General features: G+C 35.6%; 1 protein-coding gene across 1 annotated transcript in view; it reads right to left on the bottom strand.

Annotated features, from left to right (window-relative positions):
* The window catches only part of LOC107589604 (A-kinase anchor protein 6-like), a 147,596-nt gene that overhangs the window by 13,241 nt on the left and 115,839 nt on the right, over positions 1-18,516 (bottom strand). The window contains exons 11-12 of the mRNA XM_016278096.1: positions 12,572-12,718; positions 5,640-5,894 (exon numbers count right to left, since the gene is read on the bottom strand). Coding sequence (XP_016133582.1) covers positions 5,640-5,894; positions 12,572-12,718 — 402 coding nt within the window. The remainder of the gene's footprint in view (positions 1-5,639; positions 5,895-12,571; positions 12,719-18,516) is intronic.

Here is an 18,516-nt window from a genome sequence, read left to right as displayed (position 1 = left end):
AGTCATTGATTAGAAATGATTTATTTTTTAGTGAGCGAATGTTTAAAAATGCTAACTTGATGGCATTGCATTTGATGGCATTGCAATAAGAAAAAATATACTCATACTGAACAGACAATCTATGAAAACATGTCTTAATGTCATATACAGTAAATTTATCTAGTTTTAAGAATATTTTTACTGAAAAAAGGTTAAAAAAGACTAATTAAAGGGGACATTGGATAAAATTTCACTTTTTTAATCAGAGTCTGTAATCACACCTGAGGCGGAGAGCCGAGCCGTGAAGATGCATGTGTATTACACAGACCTCCCAAGAGTGTTCCTCCAAAAAACTGCTTATCTCTTTATTCAGCACAAAATGAGAACAGACCGTGCCTCCATCCAGACGCAGCCTAAAGCCTTTAAATTCCAATTCCCCATCTCTCCCTCCCACTTAATTTCATTAAAACCTAAGCCTTATGATATTCTGACATTTTTTTTTTGATTGCGACTTAAGCACGAGAAGAGTTTAAATGACGCGTGCACCGGTGCTGACGCGCTTTCCGGAGGATTAAAAAAAGCCAGACGACAGCTCTTTCGTTTTCGGGGGTATTTGTTTCCCGTTCTCCGCCGAGAAAACGAGCGCACACTTCATCTCGCTCTTTACAGCCACTGCAATTTGAACATTTTCAATTAATCTCGGCGAGATTGAGGAGCGGAGCCCCAAATCCCCTACAGTGATGGCAAGGACACGGGAACGGAGATCTGACAGTGACCCAGTGGATATTCAATCAATTACCATTAATTAGAAATCTCTGATTAATTCTATTTGTTGATTAAGTCAATTAAAACCACAAGCACTTGTTATCACAAATGAGTATAACGAATTCATGTCGGCCATTTGTTCCCATACAAGTCCCCTCGGCTCCGACCGGCTTGAGTTTCATCAACGGCTGTCAGTCGAGGCCTCGTTCCCGCGACGCGCTAATAGAGAGAAATCGTACCGCAGTGAGTGGACAGACAATAAAAGCAAACCTAACCAACTGAAATTCGATGTCAGCAGGCTGACGCTAGTCATATAAAAACAGAAAAAAAAAGATCACGATGAAAGATCCTGTTTTGCATTCTACTTGACGTGTTCGTTATTTCAAATACGTCTAAATTAGCCGAGTCTGAAATGCATTGGTTTGAGTCGGGCTGTCAGTGACCTTCCACAAAGTTTGTTGTTAAAGAATGCTTATTTTTAATTATTTTCCTCCTTTAAGATAGAAAACTGACAGTGTTTTCAAAATGAGACTAATGTGTTACGAACGGCAGACGTCGTCTTTACCGTGCTAAAGCAAACAAATGGCAGCAAAGTGATAACGCTGCCATCAATGGGGACATTTTCTCATTAGCGCCTGTAAATGAAAGCAAGCGGCATGGACGTATAATGAAAAATACGACTCTATATGCACAAGTGTGTGTGTGTATAATGAACAGGCCTGTCACCTGTCTGCTCCCCATTACTCGCTGATGAGACGCTAACTCTGCGTTTGCCGCTCTCGCGCGCCCGTCCCAAAACTGACTTAATGCGGTTAGCACTTGCCATAGAACAGGAGTTCCTTATTCCTAATCATGGAGAAAGTATTGATATTATATCTGCGCCGTCACATTCAATCAGCCGGACGGGACCCGGAGGATGAGGCCCCGGGGCCCCACGCTGCAGCGAACTGATCAAAGGTGCCGGAGAGAGACGTGGAGATGGACTCCGACTCGAACGCTGCTGCACAAATTCAGTCTGGCTTCCATTTAGTCTAATTCTCCCGTGAAATTCCTTTAATAGGAACGTGGTTTGGAGTTGGAGGTGTTTTTGAAAAGGCTCCCGGTGCTGCTCGAAATGACACAGCGATCTCTAAAACTGACGATAATAGCTAAGACTAAGAAGAAGGTCTAGTACGGGTATAGTGACTTTTCCTACTTCGAGTATAACTATGGCACAATACTATATACAAACTTCAGCATATAAATACCACATAGTTTATGCTACAGGCATGAATAATACCCCAAATCATGTGATTTTCTTAATGTGATCATTTTTCAAATATACTATATTGATGATTTTTCACCTCACAGACAACATTGTTAACAACATAATACAGAAAAAGACATTTCTCTCACTTGCATCCACCATATATAGGAACTATTCGCAGTGAAACCTGGAATGGATAAGAATAGTTCTTTAGGAAAATTCATTCAAAATTGTGGATGCAAGTGAGATAATCCTTTATCATAAGTACCTAAATATTGTTAAATATTATTATAATTTAAAATAATTGTTTTCTATTATAATATATTTTAAAATGTAATTTATTTCTGTGATGCAACGCTGAATTTTCAGCATCATTACTCCAGTCTTCAGTGTCACATGATCCTTCATTTTAATATGCTTGAAATAGAGATCTTTAGTCAAATTATAAATATCTTTACTGTCACTTTAAATGTAATGCATTCGTCTCTCTTTTGAACGGTAGTAAAAAGCACACCTTATTTACAATATATCAGATATAAGAAAGCATAACGTTCCTCCCTGATTCCTTAAATGTCATCTAGGTATGAAGCTCACTAGGTTTTGAAACAGAGCTTCTATTTATAGAGATAACAAATCTGCAGATTTCCAGCTCAGGATACAACAGGTTCTGTGGGTAAAACAATTGTTAACTAATGACCAAAGTTGGCATGCGGTTCCCGTCATCTCTCCTCTCCCTGACATGAAATGTCCAACCCTGGGGTTTTAATATCATGAAGGCACACTATTAAAGGGAAGACAGTTATTAATGAAAGAAGTGAAATTGGCAGCCAACCACCCTGAACCGCCTGACCAGAGAAGGTTAAAATACAATATAGTCTAATTCTAGAGTCTCCACTCCCCCCTAGCAAGTAAAGAACTTAATGCTTTTTATTCAGTGGAAGATGGACATTTTTATGATGACATTTTAAAGGGTGACCATACCTGTTACTCATAACGAAGTGTCTCACTATCTCTCCTTTTACACATATTTCAGGCTTTTATTGGCATCAGGGATCTACACTGAACAGACACACATTCCAGCAGCTCCAGCCGTGAGGCGCTACATTAAGATTTTACACAAAACAGAACATGAATAAACTGAGGTTCAATTAAACCGCAATAACCTGGGTTGAAATGATCCAAATTGCTAAACGCCGAGTTTCTCGGGCAATCTCAAACCTCTGACCCTTTCTGACATAGTAAACAACTGTCAGCACACACAAATAATATGTCAGTGTACAATTACAGGACTCGGCCACAAAAAACAATGTTACAATGACTAACATCCCCTTAACTACAGTAAAATCGCTGTCACACACCATAGCATCCTTGAATGCTACTGGTTAATAACAATAATAATAATAATAATAATAATTTTTTATCGTTTTGTATATATTATTTATAGAAATTATTATTAAAATACATAAATACTATTATTATTTTAAATAATAATAATCTATAAATAATAATAATAATTATTATTATTATCGTTGTTAATATTTTTATTATACATTATTGTTTATATAGATTATTTTTAAATACATAACTATTATTTATTTAATTATAATAATCTCTAAATAATAATAATAATAATTTATTATTGTTTTGTTAATATTTTTTATTATTATTTATAGAATATTATTTATAGCAATTACATGATACATAAATATTATTTAATTATAATAATTTTTATAAATAATAATTATTATGTATAGATAATAATAATAATTATTATTATTATTTATAATAAAACTAGATTTATACATTTTCTGAATGCATCAAAATGTGAGTAATGTACAATCCACGATCCAATCAAGTCTCAAACTATAAAATCAAGTTCTGGCCTACATTATTTTGCATTAAAGATATTGTTTTACAAAAATAGTCAGATGACAGAAGTAAAACAGGCTGCAAAAGCCATTTCATGCTGTGTTTAAGTAAAGCTCCCTTTAAGATCAGCTGTACTGTGGCCAGAGATGTGAACGCTGGTGTTTGAGTGCTGCAGTGAGATGTAGAGAGGTGTAGATCTCAGCTCTCCCGCTGATGCCTTTCAATCGCTCTGTGATCACGCCAAGCCACGCCAGTTAGCAAATTCACACTTCAAAAACGTTTGGAAAAAACTAGATACATGTAATCATTCTCCTTTCTCTTCCTAAACGCTCATTCTTCCCTTTTAGAGCAATGGCAGTCCATAGAAATCATACGTACCAATATTTCCAATCAGCGTATTATTATTTTCTCCAGACTTTCCCTGAGAAATCAATGTGAGCCTTTTTGGCTGCATGTCATTTGATCAAAAGAGAAAGCCAGCCTTATTTCCCCTCCTGATCATTTAGCCCTGTGTATATTTAGAGCTTTCCCTCACTTATGTTTGTCACTCAGCAGGTGGATGTAATCAGCTCCGCTACCTGTGTTTTGACACGTCTTGATTAATACTCCAAGCTGTTTCTCAGGATTTTAACTCAAATAATTATTTCATATGGATTTTCAGTCAGGGGATTTGATGTGTGCTTTTTGCCCTGTATTTATTAAAGGAGCACGGTTCAAGTGAAGCGGGATATTTTTTTAGAGAGCGCTCTGCAGTTTGACTAAGCAGTTTCATTCCTCTAGTTTAAGTGTGTATTACAGTTTAGCAAAAGCTGATCTGAAAATGCAAAGTCTGAAAGTCTTAGCACAGTTTGTGATGGTTAATGAACAGCTGGAGGCTTACAGGTGTTATGCTAGTTGCTGATAATTTGTGGTTGACCAATATGAGTTTTTCAATGGCTGATGTCGACTCCGATGCAGAATTTAGAATTATGGAACGGAATAGAATTCTGTGGATCGGATTTAAAAACGGTAAAGCTTTTAGCAGGTCCAGATTCCATGTGGGCTGTACATGTACGTAAATGTAATATAATAACAATATGTGTAACTTAATTTAATGATAGTATCATTTAATATGCACACATTTTGTGTCTTGGTGAACTGACTCAAAGTCTCATTATTTCAGAATCCAGAGAAAAGGCTTTAAATTCAATATATAGTATACATAGTATATATACATATAGTAAATGTAATAAAAAAAATAAAAATACAATATTTAAGAAAAGTCACAAAAAAAGTTAAAACAAAAACATTAGAACAAGCACAACATTTAACTGGCTGATGTTGAGAATCATTATATCTCAAAATATTGCCTGACTGCTATATTAGTCTATAGCTAGTCATACGACATAAAAGCAACAAAGTTGAGAGGAACTTGGCTTTGGAATTTGAGACTGACCTAAATTACTGGCTAGAAAATATGTATTTTTTATTTATCACCATATGAACAATGCATGGAAAGTGTTACAATTGTTTCCTGCTTTGACATTGTCTTATAACACAGCCATGCAGGTTACAGGTTCAGATATCCTGGAGTAACCTGTCTAAGGAAACCTGTCTGAGAACAGTTATCATTTTTGCAATTCCATTTGGTGACTAGTGGAGCAGTAATGGCAGTTTTAACACCAGGTTACTCCTGATGATCTGAACCTGTAGTAAATCAGGCCAGCAGTACATTGCATTTGCTATGATGGCAAACTCTAGATAGAAACCTCTAGATGGACACGCAGCTCTTCATACCCACCTTGAAGTGCTGCAGCTGTTTGGTGGCCTGCGGGTCGTGTTGTGGGTCATCAGCATCTTGAGTGCCGCTCTCACATTGTTGTGCGTCTGGTCTGAGATTCAGATTGAAGATGAAGAGCTCAGTGTCTCTCAGCCAGCTCTTTAACTCCTTTATCCGGCTCTCCAGCTGGGTCACCATCCTATTGGTGTCTGGAGACAGAAGTTCACGCTGACTCCGCTGGCCCACACAGGGCTCCACATGCTCTGCCAGGATTTTCTGATTGGACACAAACAGAGATGTCACACAAGAGGCCATAAAGACAAACAAAAAAACAAACATGACTGGATAGTAACGTCAACTGTCGTGAAAATGGCATATTGATGAAAATAGTATAGATTCAGACTCAATCTTATAGGGGTCTTTAAAAAAAAAAAAAAAGTTCAGAGGCGGTATACATATAAAAGCAGCATGATACAAAATAAAAATAAATACATAAATAAATAAAATATAAAAACAGCATGATACAAAATAAAAATAAATAAATAAATAAAACAAAACAAAACACTAAAAATAAAGATATTTATAAAATTATAAAAAAAATATTACAAAATATATAAAAATATAAAAAGCATAAAGCAATAAATAAAATAATAAAAATAATAAAATAAAAAAAACAATTAAACAAAAAATATCAAATTAAATATTTAACAATATTAAATAAAAATATGAAAAACAATAAAACAAAACAAAATAAAATAAAAAAATAAAATAAAATGTTAGTAGTAATGTTAGAGTGCTTACAACTATTAACAGCTTTTATAGAAATCACAGTCACATTTACATATTCATGACTTTGAGGTCCATGATTTCACTATGGTCTTTTCACAAACACATTTAAACTATGATAAATATTCATAAATGTTGACCCACAAAACATACAAACACATTAAAGACAAAATGCATTCGTGCATAAGGCTAACTGAAATGTATGGAACTGCTTTACAAGTGAACAGCGATTAACCCCTATTATTTGTGTTTAATTAAGAAGTGAGATGTGGTGATGACTGCCGTTTCCACACGGCTGCTGTACACCTGAAGTATCTGATAACAGGCTGTTTCATCTGATGAGACTGAAGGGGTTAAAATCTCATCGCACAAAGTGGCATTTTAGAGCAACATTCAAATGTTTGTTGAATAGCAAACAATCAGCCGCAAAAAAATACACCAATGATTTCAGAAATGGGCTCTGCTGAACAATTTTCCCCGAGTGACAGCAAGAGAAGCGAGAACCATGCTGAGCTGCAGTCTGCCTGTGCGCGAGTGTGTGTGTGTTTGTTTGTGTGTATTCCCACCTGCCTGGCAATCGCACTTTTTAGAGACAGGTTGAACCTTGTATACTGAGATGGCAATTGCAAGCACAACACACACCATTATCCAATTAATACACACACTGGCTGCTGTAATTGTCCTTTCCTTTATGTGATCCGTGTGTTGAGAAGCTGGAAGGGAAACAGATGTGATTATGACGCAGCAATGAAGTGGCTATTTCAGCATGCGGCATCAATTAAGCGCTCAGGGTTTGGCCGCACACATCCGGCCTGAGCTTCTCCCCCATGATTGGGCCTTTATTAACACATCTGTGTTCCTCCCCTGTCAGTACAGTGTTAATAGCAAAGAAAACGGCGGGCTAGACTCAGTGACAGAGGACATTTTAGCATTAATGTGAAAATGGCCGAAAACAAATATTGAGGTTTTCTGCTTTTTATTGCTCTTTACATTAGAGACCATAGAGTATGAAAAAGTGCTGTTTTTGACACAAAACAGGGTGAAATGCCTGTCTTTATTTTTACAGAGGCACCTTTTTACCATTCAAATAGCTCCTGGTGGATAAAATCGCACCCCGCATTACTGCTCAGTTTGCATTTTTGGTTTGTTTGAAAGAAATGACCTTTATTCAGCAAGGATGCTTTAGATCAGAAGTGACAATAAACACATTTATAATGTTACAAAAGACAACTATTTTAAATAAACGCTGTTCATAAAAGAATCCTGAAAAAAAAAAGTTTCGACAGAAATATGAAGCACACAACTGTTTTCAACATTGATAATAATAAGAAATGTTTCTTGAGCAGCAAATCAGCATATTAGAATAATTTCTGAAGGATCATGTGATACTAAAGACTGGAGTAATTTTCTAAAATTACTAAAAAATAGAAAACAGTTAGTGCCAGTAATAGCCACAATATTACTGTTTTACTATATGTTTGATCAAATAAATGCAGACTTGGTGAGAATGGGACTTTTTTCAAAAATGTATTTAAAAAAAATCTTACATTAGTCTACATTTTGTCTGTTAAATATCTTGCTTAACTTGAAAATACATCACTTTTTGGAATGGTTAAAATGGATTGCGAATGCTGTTTGATGTTGACTTTATAATTCTAATATAATGGAAAAACAGGATTTTTTCATGCTTATTGAATTACTTCAACAGACATAAATAAAACAAATGTCAAACTTAGGAAACCGATGGAATATGTAGACATACTTTCATAAAGGGTCATAAAACATGTCATAAAACATTTATGGAAATAAACCCTTGGAAAGAACCCTGAATTACATCATAATACAAATAGCGATTTACATATAAAAGCATATAGATACTACACTCTAAAAAATGCTGGGTTAAATACAACCCAGTGCTGGGTAAAATAGGGACAAACCCAGCAATTGGGCTGTTTTGACCCAGCGGTTGGGTTAAATGTTTAACCCAACCTTCTGGGTAGTAACCCAACCGCTGGGTCAAAACAACCCAATTGCTGGGTTTGTCCCTATTTTACCCAGCACTGGGTTGTATTTAACCCAGCATTTTTTAGAGTATAGGGCTGGGTTTTGACACAAATTTCATGATTCGATTCGATTCGAATTCACAAGCTTGTGATTCGATTCGATTACCAATTCGATTCAATATCGATTATTTTGGATATATATCAGGTACAGTACATGCCAAATTTTCTCAAAGAAGAATAAATCTCTCAACTAATGCTGTAAAATACACATGAGAGTAAGTTGGTACTACATTACTATAATGTTGAAGGTTAAAATGGACTGATTTGTTAAAATTACACTTAATGAAGTTTTAAAAATAATAAAGTTACAATTACATAATATTTCTACTTCAATTGTTTTTTTTATATATATAAACATAATGGTGGCTGTCATAAAAACTTGATGGATTTATCCAAACATAAATTTAACATTGAAGAACAGTAAAATTTATAATGAATATACGTATGTTATATGGTGCATATATTTAGCAAAATGCCCCTCTCTACAGTTTATGTTTCTAGCTGACTAATGAGTTTATGGTCACCGAATGTTTTTCTGTGGTAAATGTGACGTTACGTGACATTGTTTACAAGCCATTATACTGACGTCTTTGCACGGTTGAAACACTGATTGAGCGATTACATGAGACAGGATACGGATTGTAAAGTTGTACTCTTTCTATTAACTTACCTTCGGATGTTTAGTCATGTTTATTTTGTGCTGAAACTGGTATTAATGTGGAGGAGATGATCAGTTCATGTGCACCTCACGTGCATCTGTTGAACTGAGGCGCTACAGCGATCTATCACTCTACATTAAACAGCACCAAAACAGCATTTATTGTTTGAATACTGCAACAGAATGGACAGAATTTGAAATCTGAGACTTTGTTTCATATTAAAAGAACCAAAGCACAACGTTTATTGCGATATATTGGATGGGAAGTGCCCTTCAATGTTCCGTCCATTAACTGAATACAATTTATTCTTGGGATTTAAGAATCGATATTGTTCCATAAAAATGAAAATCAATTAATATCGAGATATCTATATTTTTTACCCAGCCCTACTAGCTACTGTAACAAATACAGTCTGTTTAATTCAGCGAGTCATAGAGATGATGGAAAATGTCATTAAAAGTGCTACAAAAATGTGGAATACAACCTATTTAATTCAATCAGGCCCCAAAAGTCCAGTTTCATGGACAGAGAGCAGAATCTCTCTACTGCCGCTGTTTATCCCTCTCTCTTTCTCTCTCTCCTTCTATTTCGCTGTCCTTACCACTCACCTGAATACAGATCATTTGACGGGCATCAATGGAATCCAGATACAGCCATTGTTTTCTCTGAGTAACAAATGTCTCGGTGGGAGGTGAATTCAATGCCCTTGGAGGGTCACGCGGCAAAAAAACAGGAATTTATTGCCACTTTATTTTGTTCGGGAACAGTTTGCAATCATAAATTCTTCATAAGCAGAATACTTCAGAGAATGGTCTGTCTTCATAAATATATACGACAGGGGACATCAATTTCATTTAATTCACAATTTGTGTCAGCACAGCAGATGCCAATGGCTGACTTGATAGGCTTGTTTAATATGCAATTGAGACGGCATAATGCGTGGTGCAGGGAGCAGCGGCGCTCAGATTGAACTCTCCGCACCACTGACGCTTTATTCCTGTCGCACGCGCCCTAACGAGACGCCACTCATCGCGAAGACGCGTCGCGCACGCTCACGCCAGTCAGAAAGTTTGCCGTGGCCAAGCGCCGGTGAATATTCCTTTTCTGGATAATTCTAATTAACGCTTGATTGCGACAGGGAGGCAAGATGTGAGTTGTTTGACACTTCGAAACTCTCCGAAAAAATTCATGTTTCAGATCAAAGGCTGTTATGCTAATCTTGTGGAGCAATGCAGATGCATATCCACGTGGGTGTATGTGTTTACTCTTTATTAGTGAAGATAAATTATTTAGTATCATAGCACTGTGAAGAGCTGTGAAACTTCACCTTTATAGAAATAGTAAAACTTGTGATTGTCTTGCTGGAAAATGCTGCTAAAAGTAGATTCTGATGAAGAAGCTGGTCGTTTATGATCTTTAGATGGTCTAAGCTAGTTTAGGAGGTTAATCAGCTTTACTACGAGTCATTTAGAGCTTGTGGTTTAAAGATTTTAGTAATGTTTTTGGAAGAAGTCTCTGATATTCCCCAAGGCTGCAATTATTTGATAAAAAAATATATAGTAAAACTGTAATATTGTGAAATATTATAACAATTCAAAATTACTCTTTTCTATTTAATATATTGTAAAATGTCATTTATTTCTGTGATGCAAAGCTGAATTTTCAGCATCATTTCTCCAGTCTTCAGCCACATGATCCTTCAGAAACCATTCTAATATTCTGATTTGCTTCTCAAAAACATTTCTCATTGATATCAAACAGATGTGCTGCTTAATATTTCTGTGAAGACCATGATTATTTGTTTTTTCAGGATTCTTTGATGACCATTTCAACTAGGGAAACAAGATACAATTCTAATTTCAACATTATTTATTCTTCAAACATTGTTCTTTAAATAAAATAAGTATCAGCTGTATTCAAAGTGACCAACATTTGGTTTTTGACCACTGTAAATGGGTAATATTCAACAATCTGGACATGGAGCCTCGTGGAGGACCCCATATCTCTGGGACTGAATGATATGGGACCTTAAAAACGAAGATTCCAAAAGAAAAGTTTATTAAGAACTAGAATCTAAAATCATATTGCGATATCTTCAATACTTCTTGAGTTACAGGCACGCAAACTTTGGAAAAAGAATATTTATGGCACTCAGACAGGTATGTTCAATGCCATTGTTTTGACAAAAAGAAACGAGATACATTTCTAGTTTCAACATTATTTCTTCTTCAGACCTTCCTCTTTAAAAAAAAAAAAGTATCATCTGTATGCAGTGACCCACATTTGGTTTTTGACCACTGAAAATGTGTACTATTGAATGATTTACTCCTGGAGCCAAACTGAAATTCCAATATCTCTGAACCATACAGGGCCTTGAAAAAATAAGATGCCAAAAGGAAAGTTTTTAAAGACCCAATATCTAAAATGGCATTACAATATCTCTAATATTTCTTGAGATACAGGCATCCAAACTTTGGAGAAAAACTTGAAAAGTGCTCTTTCCCCATTTTTGAATGGCCACCATCAGCACATAATGCAATAAAGATTGCTGAAATCAACAGATTTTACTAACAGACTTACCAATCTTTGTGTAAAAATTACATTATGATGATGCCATCATTCTGAAGTCATTTTTACCCCACTGAAATTTGGCTCTGAATCTCAGATGAAAATTGACATGTTGACCCCCCTCTTTCTGACCCCAATCTCTTCAACAGTTAATAAAACTACTACTTCAGTCTTCTACATCAAAATTTTACATTCAATTCAATGTGTTACTTAAAGTTTCTTTATAATAGCAATTTATAACAATTTTTTAGTGAAAACTGTTTTAGACCATTTTTTCCCCATTGTATGAATGCAAGCTATTTTGGATAAATGTGCTGAATGAGCTGCATTTCATCCAGTAAGGAAGTGGTTTATACAAGTAAATGGCTTAAAATAGAAGAAATGCTAAAGTAACTAAGCAGAAACATTGCAGAGAGAAATTTTGATGGTAGTTCAAAAGAGCACTAAAAAGCCTTAGTAAAACTTTGACACATATCAATTTGAAGCAAAGGAAGCTTTCAAACAAAAGTGTTTTTAGATGCATTTACGCAGCATTTTAATTCTCATAATGTTCTCCCAACTTTTTCTTGCATTCTCAGCGTCTCTTTCTCCTTAAATCTTCCCAACCCGCCCACTTGCTCTCATCTCGGCGGGGTGCTCTGGATCAAGGAGAGATCAGTCTCAAGTTGTGACACTCACCTGTGTCAGAGCAGCGCTGACTTTGAGAGCCGACTATTTAGGAAGCACTTTCTTTCCACAAAGAGACCTCTGACTGAGGTGACGCTCTGTGTTTTTAATAGCGATTTCCCAAACAAGACTCCAAAGTATCGTAACTCCTTTGTTGCATTCGAAAAAACATTTCATGTTCATATAGTAGGCTGAACAGAGAGAGACCAACCTCGAGTTGATCCCATTTGTTCCTGAGGGCCGCCAGCCGCTGCTCAAAGTCAGCAGGAAGTTCAGTGCCGCTCCTCTTCAGAGATTCAGACCAGCCCAGAAGCTGCATCTTCTTAGGAAGCCACATGGACATCTCAACACTGTTCCCCTGCAGAAACACATCCAGCAGTCAGAGGGTGAGAAAAGCACAAGTATCATTGTAAGAATGGGCTTCTGCTGTGTTATTACAGCTTATTTAAGTACAACTAAATCACAATCCTTTTAGAAAAGTCTGAAATATTTTGTATATAAGGTTGCATTCATTTGATCAAAAAATACAGTAAAAAATATTTCATAATATTATGAAATATTATTACAATTTAAAATCAATCAACTTAAACTCCTTTCTGTTTTCATATATCTTAAAAATGAAATGTATTTCTGTGCAAAGCAGAACTTTCAGCATCATTACTCCAGTCTTCAGTGACACATGATCCTCCAGAAACCATTCTAATTTCATTTCAAATCATTCTAATAACATTTCTTTAGAAACATTTCTTATTATTATCAATGTCGAAAACCATGATACATTTTTTTTCAGGATTCTTTGACAAATAGAAAGTTCAAAAGAACAGCATTGATTTGAAATGAAAATCTTTCGTACCCTTATAAATGTTTTTACTGTCACTTTTGATCAATTTAATGCATCCTTACTGAATAAAAGTATTAATTACCACATTTAAGTATTAATTTCTTTTAAAAAATGTATATAAAAATGTATATTAAAAATAATGTGTTAATTAAATTGACTGAAATGTATAATATCTCCCATCAAAAAAACCCACCTTCATTTCAATGTAAACATTTTAATTAAGCATTTAAAAGCAAAGAAAACAAATGGGAAATATTTTCTATTTAAAACAGCAAATATTAAATAAATATTTAAAATATCTGCTGAGCAATTATATTTTTAGTTGTTTTTTTTAACATTTAGGTGAAAAGTAAGTAAATGTTATATATCAAATGAAACAAGAGAATCTGCTGAGAATCAAAAGTATCCAGATCTGTGATGCAACATCCATTACCAGACAGACATGATGTGTAGATTTGTTTATTTTTTTTCTTCTAAATCTCTTATATTTTTACCCACAGACTTACGATTTCTCATATGTCACATGTAAGATAGCAATTATCACCCCTTCAGCTCATGTCTACTGGGATAACTGACTGTATTAGGTCACTCCACGCTTTGCACACTAGTTGAGCAGAATTGTGACATTTCTGTTTGAATGCTGGACTAACATACAGTAAAAGATTAAAGTGATGCTATTCGACACCTTTTTTCATTTTCGGTTGTCATTTATCATTATGGCGGATGCGCATTTAAATATTTAAATGTGAGTTTTTTCCCCCCATTCCTTGCTGTCATCCGGCCAGCGTCCATTTTTCACTGTCGTTTGTTTTGATGAAGATGGCATCACACATCCTTTTAAATCATTCATCCCTTTCAGTTTTTAATAGTGGCCACCAAACTAAAGACGCTCCTCTTTAAAGTAAAGGGGATTACACAATTTGTATGTTGACAGCAAATATTGATTTTAAGTCCTCTCATTGGTTTAAGAAAATGGCAGGTTATTGATGGAGAACGCAGACGGAGAGTAATTAGAATTCCGGCGCGATGAGAAGTTGAAGCATCATGCTAACCTTAGCTACGTGCATGGCTGACTTGACCCTTGAGTCACTTTCACCGTTGCAACCTAGATAGGGTGATTTGCATACTTAACCCAAGGAGCTCGGGCTTGAAAACTTTATAGTCAGCTGTGTAATTGACGGTGAAGAAAAACATATTCCAAGGCCAAAGGATGCCACCGAGGTGGAGGTGTGACAGAAATACATGATTCTAGCATTGCTCCGTTAACCCTGATGAGCCCAAAAACTGATGAAAGTTTGTTTTTAAAAGCAGGTTATCAGTGCACAACAGGACACATTCACACATAACTTACAAACTTCATTATAGTAGTGATAAACTACTTTTTTTTTTTTTTTTAATGAAAATGAGCAAATCATACCAAAAACAAGCCATCCACTTCAATGTCTAACAACATATTTTATCCTTTTTGGTTTATTTTATTTATTTATATATATTAAAAAAACTATTACCGTTTTATATATTTACAATTATTATAATATTATTCACAGTAAAACTGACTAAAATGATGTTATGATATATGTGAATATGACTTATTGACTAAATTTAAGTCAATAAGTCTTTGTTGTTGTTGTTGTTGTTTTGTTCATAGTGTTTGTATTTTGACAAAAACATTTCTCAAATTTACTACAATAACTACATTTTTTTCTGAAGAAAATGATGAAATCATACCATCATTATGGTACCATCAAATTGCCATGGTAACTACATAGTTTGTCCATATTTTGACATAAAATTTATATATAATGATATATAATGATGAATATAATGATTAATCGCATCCAAAATAAAAGTTTTTGTTTACATTATATATGTATGTGTACTGTGTATATTTATTATGTATATATAAATACACCCACATACAGTATATATTTTGAAAATATTTACATTTATATATTCATATTCTTATATTTTATATATATATGGCTAAAATTGTGTAAATCTGATTTACTAATTAAATTAAAAGCACAGTGTTAATTTTTACTGTTTTTTTTATTTTAGTCATAGTTTTTATCTTTTGGCAAAATATTTTTACAATTGCATTAGTATTTAGTATTCATTCATTTTAATCAATTTTACTCCAAATAAAAAAGGCATCTAATTTTGTTCACAAAAAAATGACAAAAAGTGCAAATATTCAACATTTTTCCAAATGAATTAAAACATGTCTCAACGTTAAACAAAAACTTGTGAAAATTGTCCTGAAAGCACTTCATCATCCACCACATGAAAATCCGTCTGATTATTTAAAAGAAGAAAAAAAAGATCTCTCCTCAACAAGTTGTAGAATTTGAGACAAACGGTTTAGGATGAGTTATGAGCTGCAGTTGAATACTTACGGTTAGGGGTTTGTTCACATCACTAGTCTTAAGCAACATGTCAAGACACCCCTCGAGACCACATGATGAAAACAGGAAGCTTTGCTAACAGTAAGGCACTGTTAATAACTGCAATAGTGAGCAAATATCAGCAAGCCCTTGTAGGTTTAATTTATTTAACATATTAATGAACATGAGTCTGGAAATGTCAGCAAAAACGCAGTCACACATGAACACACTTAATGCGGTTTCGCACATTCGTCGTATCCATTAAATTAAAAGTTTGTTCAGGCTCCGTAACTTGTTGAGACAACAGAAGTGAGACTCCATGAACTGAGGCAGAGATGGGGCGTATTCAAATCATTTTATGCTAACGTTCACACGTCAGAAGCCAGGCGGTGGCAAAAATGAGAATTCACAGGACACCCTCGGCCTCCCGACGGGCCTTCATCTCGATGACGGATTCTGCACTGTCCCTAAATCAAAAAGGAAGTAATAACATCTTTCTTTTGCCCTGAAATGAATCTGCGAAGGGCGGGGGGGAAAAAGTCCATTTTGGGCTTCTGCGATTATCCGCCGAAGCTGCCGTATTAGATGTTTAGCACGAAGGAAAGAAATCCATTTAAGAAAAAACTGAATATGCATCAGCCACATGAAAACCTAGACTGGGAGCTGATGAGTTACAAATTGACTCAGAGGTACAAAATATGGAATTTGATATGCTTTCGTGATACAGAGCTGAACGAAGCTGGGAAAACTGATAATTACTTAATCAGTTTGAGGTTTTTTCATATCTTGCCAGCATCCTTGATGTTTGTAATTCGCTCTAGACGGCTGCTCGGGGAGGGAGGCGCAGAGGAAGCAGTGGAGAGGGGAGGAAGACCGCGCAGAAGAGGCCCATTGATGGAAACCCAGTGCAGCTGAGGAGCGCCAGCCAAGCTCTCAAAGACGTGTGAGCGCCAGACTTGAAAGACCAGGAAGTAAAAAGCTACATATTTACTTTAAAAGGAGGAGAAAACGCGCAGCCTCCATTTGGATGTGATTCCTTACTGTTTATGCAAAGTAGACACTGCTTTTCCTCCTTCATGAAAAATCACTTTGCACCGAAAAAAAAAGAGGGGAAAAAATCTGTTCAAACCGGCCGGGAACAAAAGTCCTTGAAACACTGTTAATTGTCACCATGGAGACTAGAAGAATAAGCCATTTTACAGCTGGTATAGAAGGCTCGTATTGAGTCAAGCGCTTTTATTTTTTTCCGCCCGGCTCTCTTCTCTCTGGTTAAGAACAAGGTGGGCAGTCACGATGGGGTCAGCGAGGGACCCAGGAGAGTTTCCACCGGCCTTTCCAGGCTGGCAGGAGGTTCCTTCACCAAATGCAATTCACATTGTCAAAATGCATCGAGTGGCAACAAATTGCACAGACAATGCCATCGTTCACGATGACAAGAAAAGGTTGAGCAACAGAAAATACATTTTGTTTTAGTTACAATACCGCATAGATGTCGGCCCATGGGACTCGCTTTCTCACCGACATAATAGCATGCAATCTACAAAACAATACAGAGCATAAAACAGCTCAGAATATTCGCTCTCTCCTCTCCTTCTAGCTAAAGACGATGCATTACGCAAGTTTCTAAAGTGGTAATGAGGAACTCAAAAGATCCATTGAACAAAGAAAAGCCTGGTCAGTCCAACTGATGGTGTACAAATGCTAAGACAGAGCAGCCAGGCCTTTAGCCCTGAAGATGTATACAGAAAGAGCTCTCAACAGGCCTTTATGGACTCTCCTTATGGCTCTCTGATTGTGTGATTATGTTTTATTAGGATGAATCTCAATGAAAATTCCAGGTCATATTTCAGCTCCATATTTCATCCGAAAAATAATATTAAAATAATTTATATATTATAAAATATAAAAAACATTCATACATGCTTATATATATTTATATAGTGGAGATCAAACTTAGAGAACAATCTATAAATACTAGATTTTTTTCTGAAATATTGTTAATCTTCATCGCTCAAAATTTGAAGGAATGTTAGCTGTAGGTATACTACTGTTATACTAACAACATGTTTTACAAAGTAACCAAGACATTTCAATAAAAAAACTTTATTTGGTGGAAAACACAGTGATCAAAATTAGAGAACAGTAACCACTGTAGCATTAAAAAAGATTACAACTAAAATTTTGGAGGGTTACAGCTGTCAGAAATGAGTAGGAATGACTTCAGCACATCTGCAGCCGCAGGACAGCACTAGTTTCTCACACTGCTCTGGTGTGATCTTGGTCCACTCTCTTCCATAGTTCGGTGACTGTAGTGGCTTTCTTAGTCAGAACTTTTTAGCCAAGGATTTTCCACAGTTTTTCAATCAAGCTTAGATCAGGACTCTGGTCCGGACATTTCATTATTTCAATGTTCTTAGCTTCAAGGAACTGCTTTACCCGTTTTGCCGTGTAACGTGGGCATTGTCTTGCATGAAAATTGTAGGCTGATTGGGTGATGCTTGCAGGGAAGGTACCGCATGTTGCTGAAGGAGGTTCTGATAAACAATTAGAGCGGCCCGCCATCTTGCAATCTCAGTGAAAATTGGAGGAATGCTGCCAGTTAAACAGGGTTCGTGATAAAATTAAGGAAATTAGCACCAGATGCCAGAATAACACCAATGACTTGGAGGTATCTCTAAGTGTTCTCTAATTTTGATCGGAGTTCTGTTTTGCAAATATCTCATTTAAGTTTTTTATGCTGTGCTTCAGAATACAATTAATTTATGAAATATGCTTTTAAAAACTGCCCTTCTACTCCTGTTAGTATAACTTCATAAAGGACTAAGCAGTGACCCTGAAATTTAGGAAATTTTAAGTTGTTCTCTAATATTGATCTCCACTATCTATCTATCTATCTATCTATCTATCTATCTATCTATCTATCTATCTATC

This window comes from Sinocyclocheilus grahami, unplaced genomic scaffold (genome assembly GCF_001515645.1).
Source record: "Sinocyclocheilus grahami isolate Dianchi unplaced genomic scaffold, SAMN03320097.WGS_v1.1 scaffold118.1, whole genome shotgun sequence".
Lineage (NCBI taxonomy): Eukaryota > Metazoa > Chordata > Actinopteri > Cypriniformes > Cyprinidae > Sinocyclocheilus > Sinocyclocheilus grahami.
Note: the sequence above shows the minus strand (reverse complement) of the source record. Positions and strands in the feature narration are given on the sequence as shown.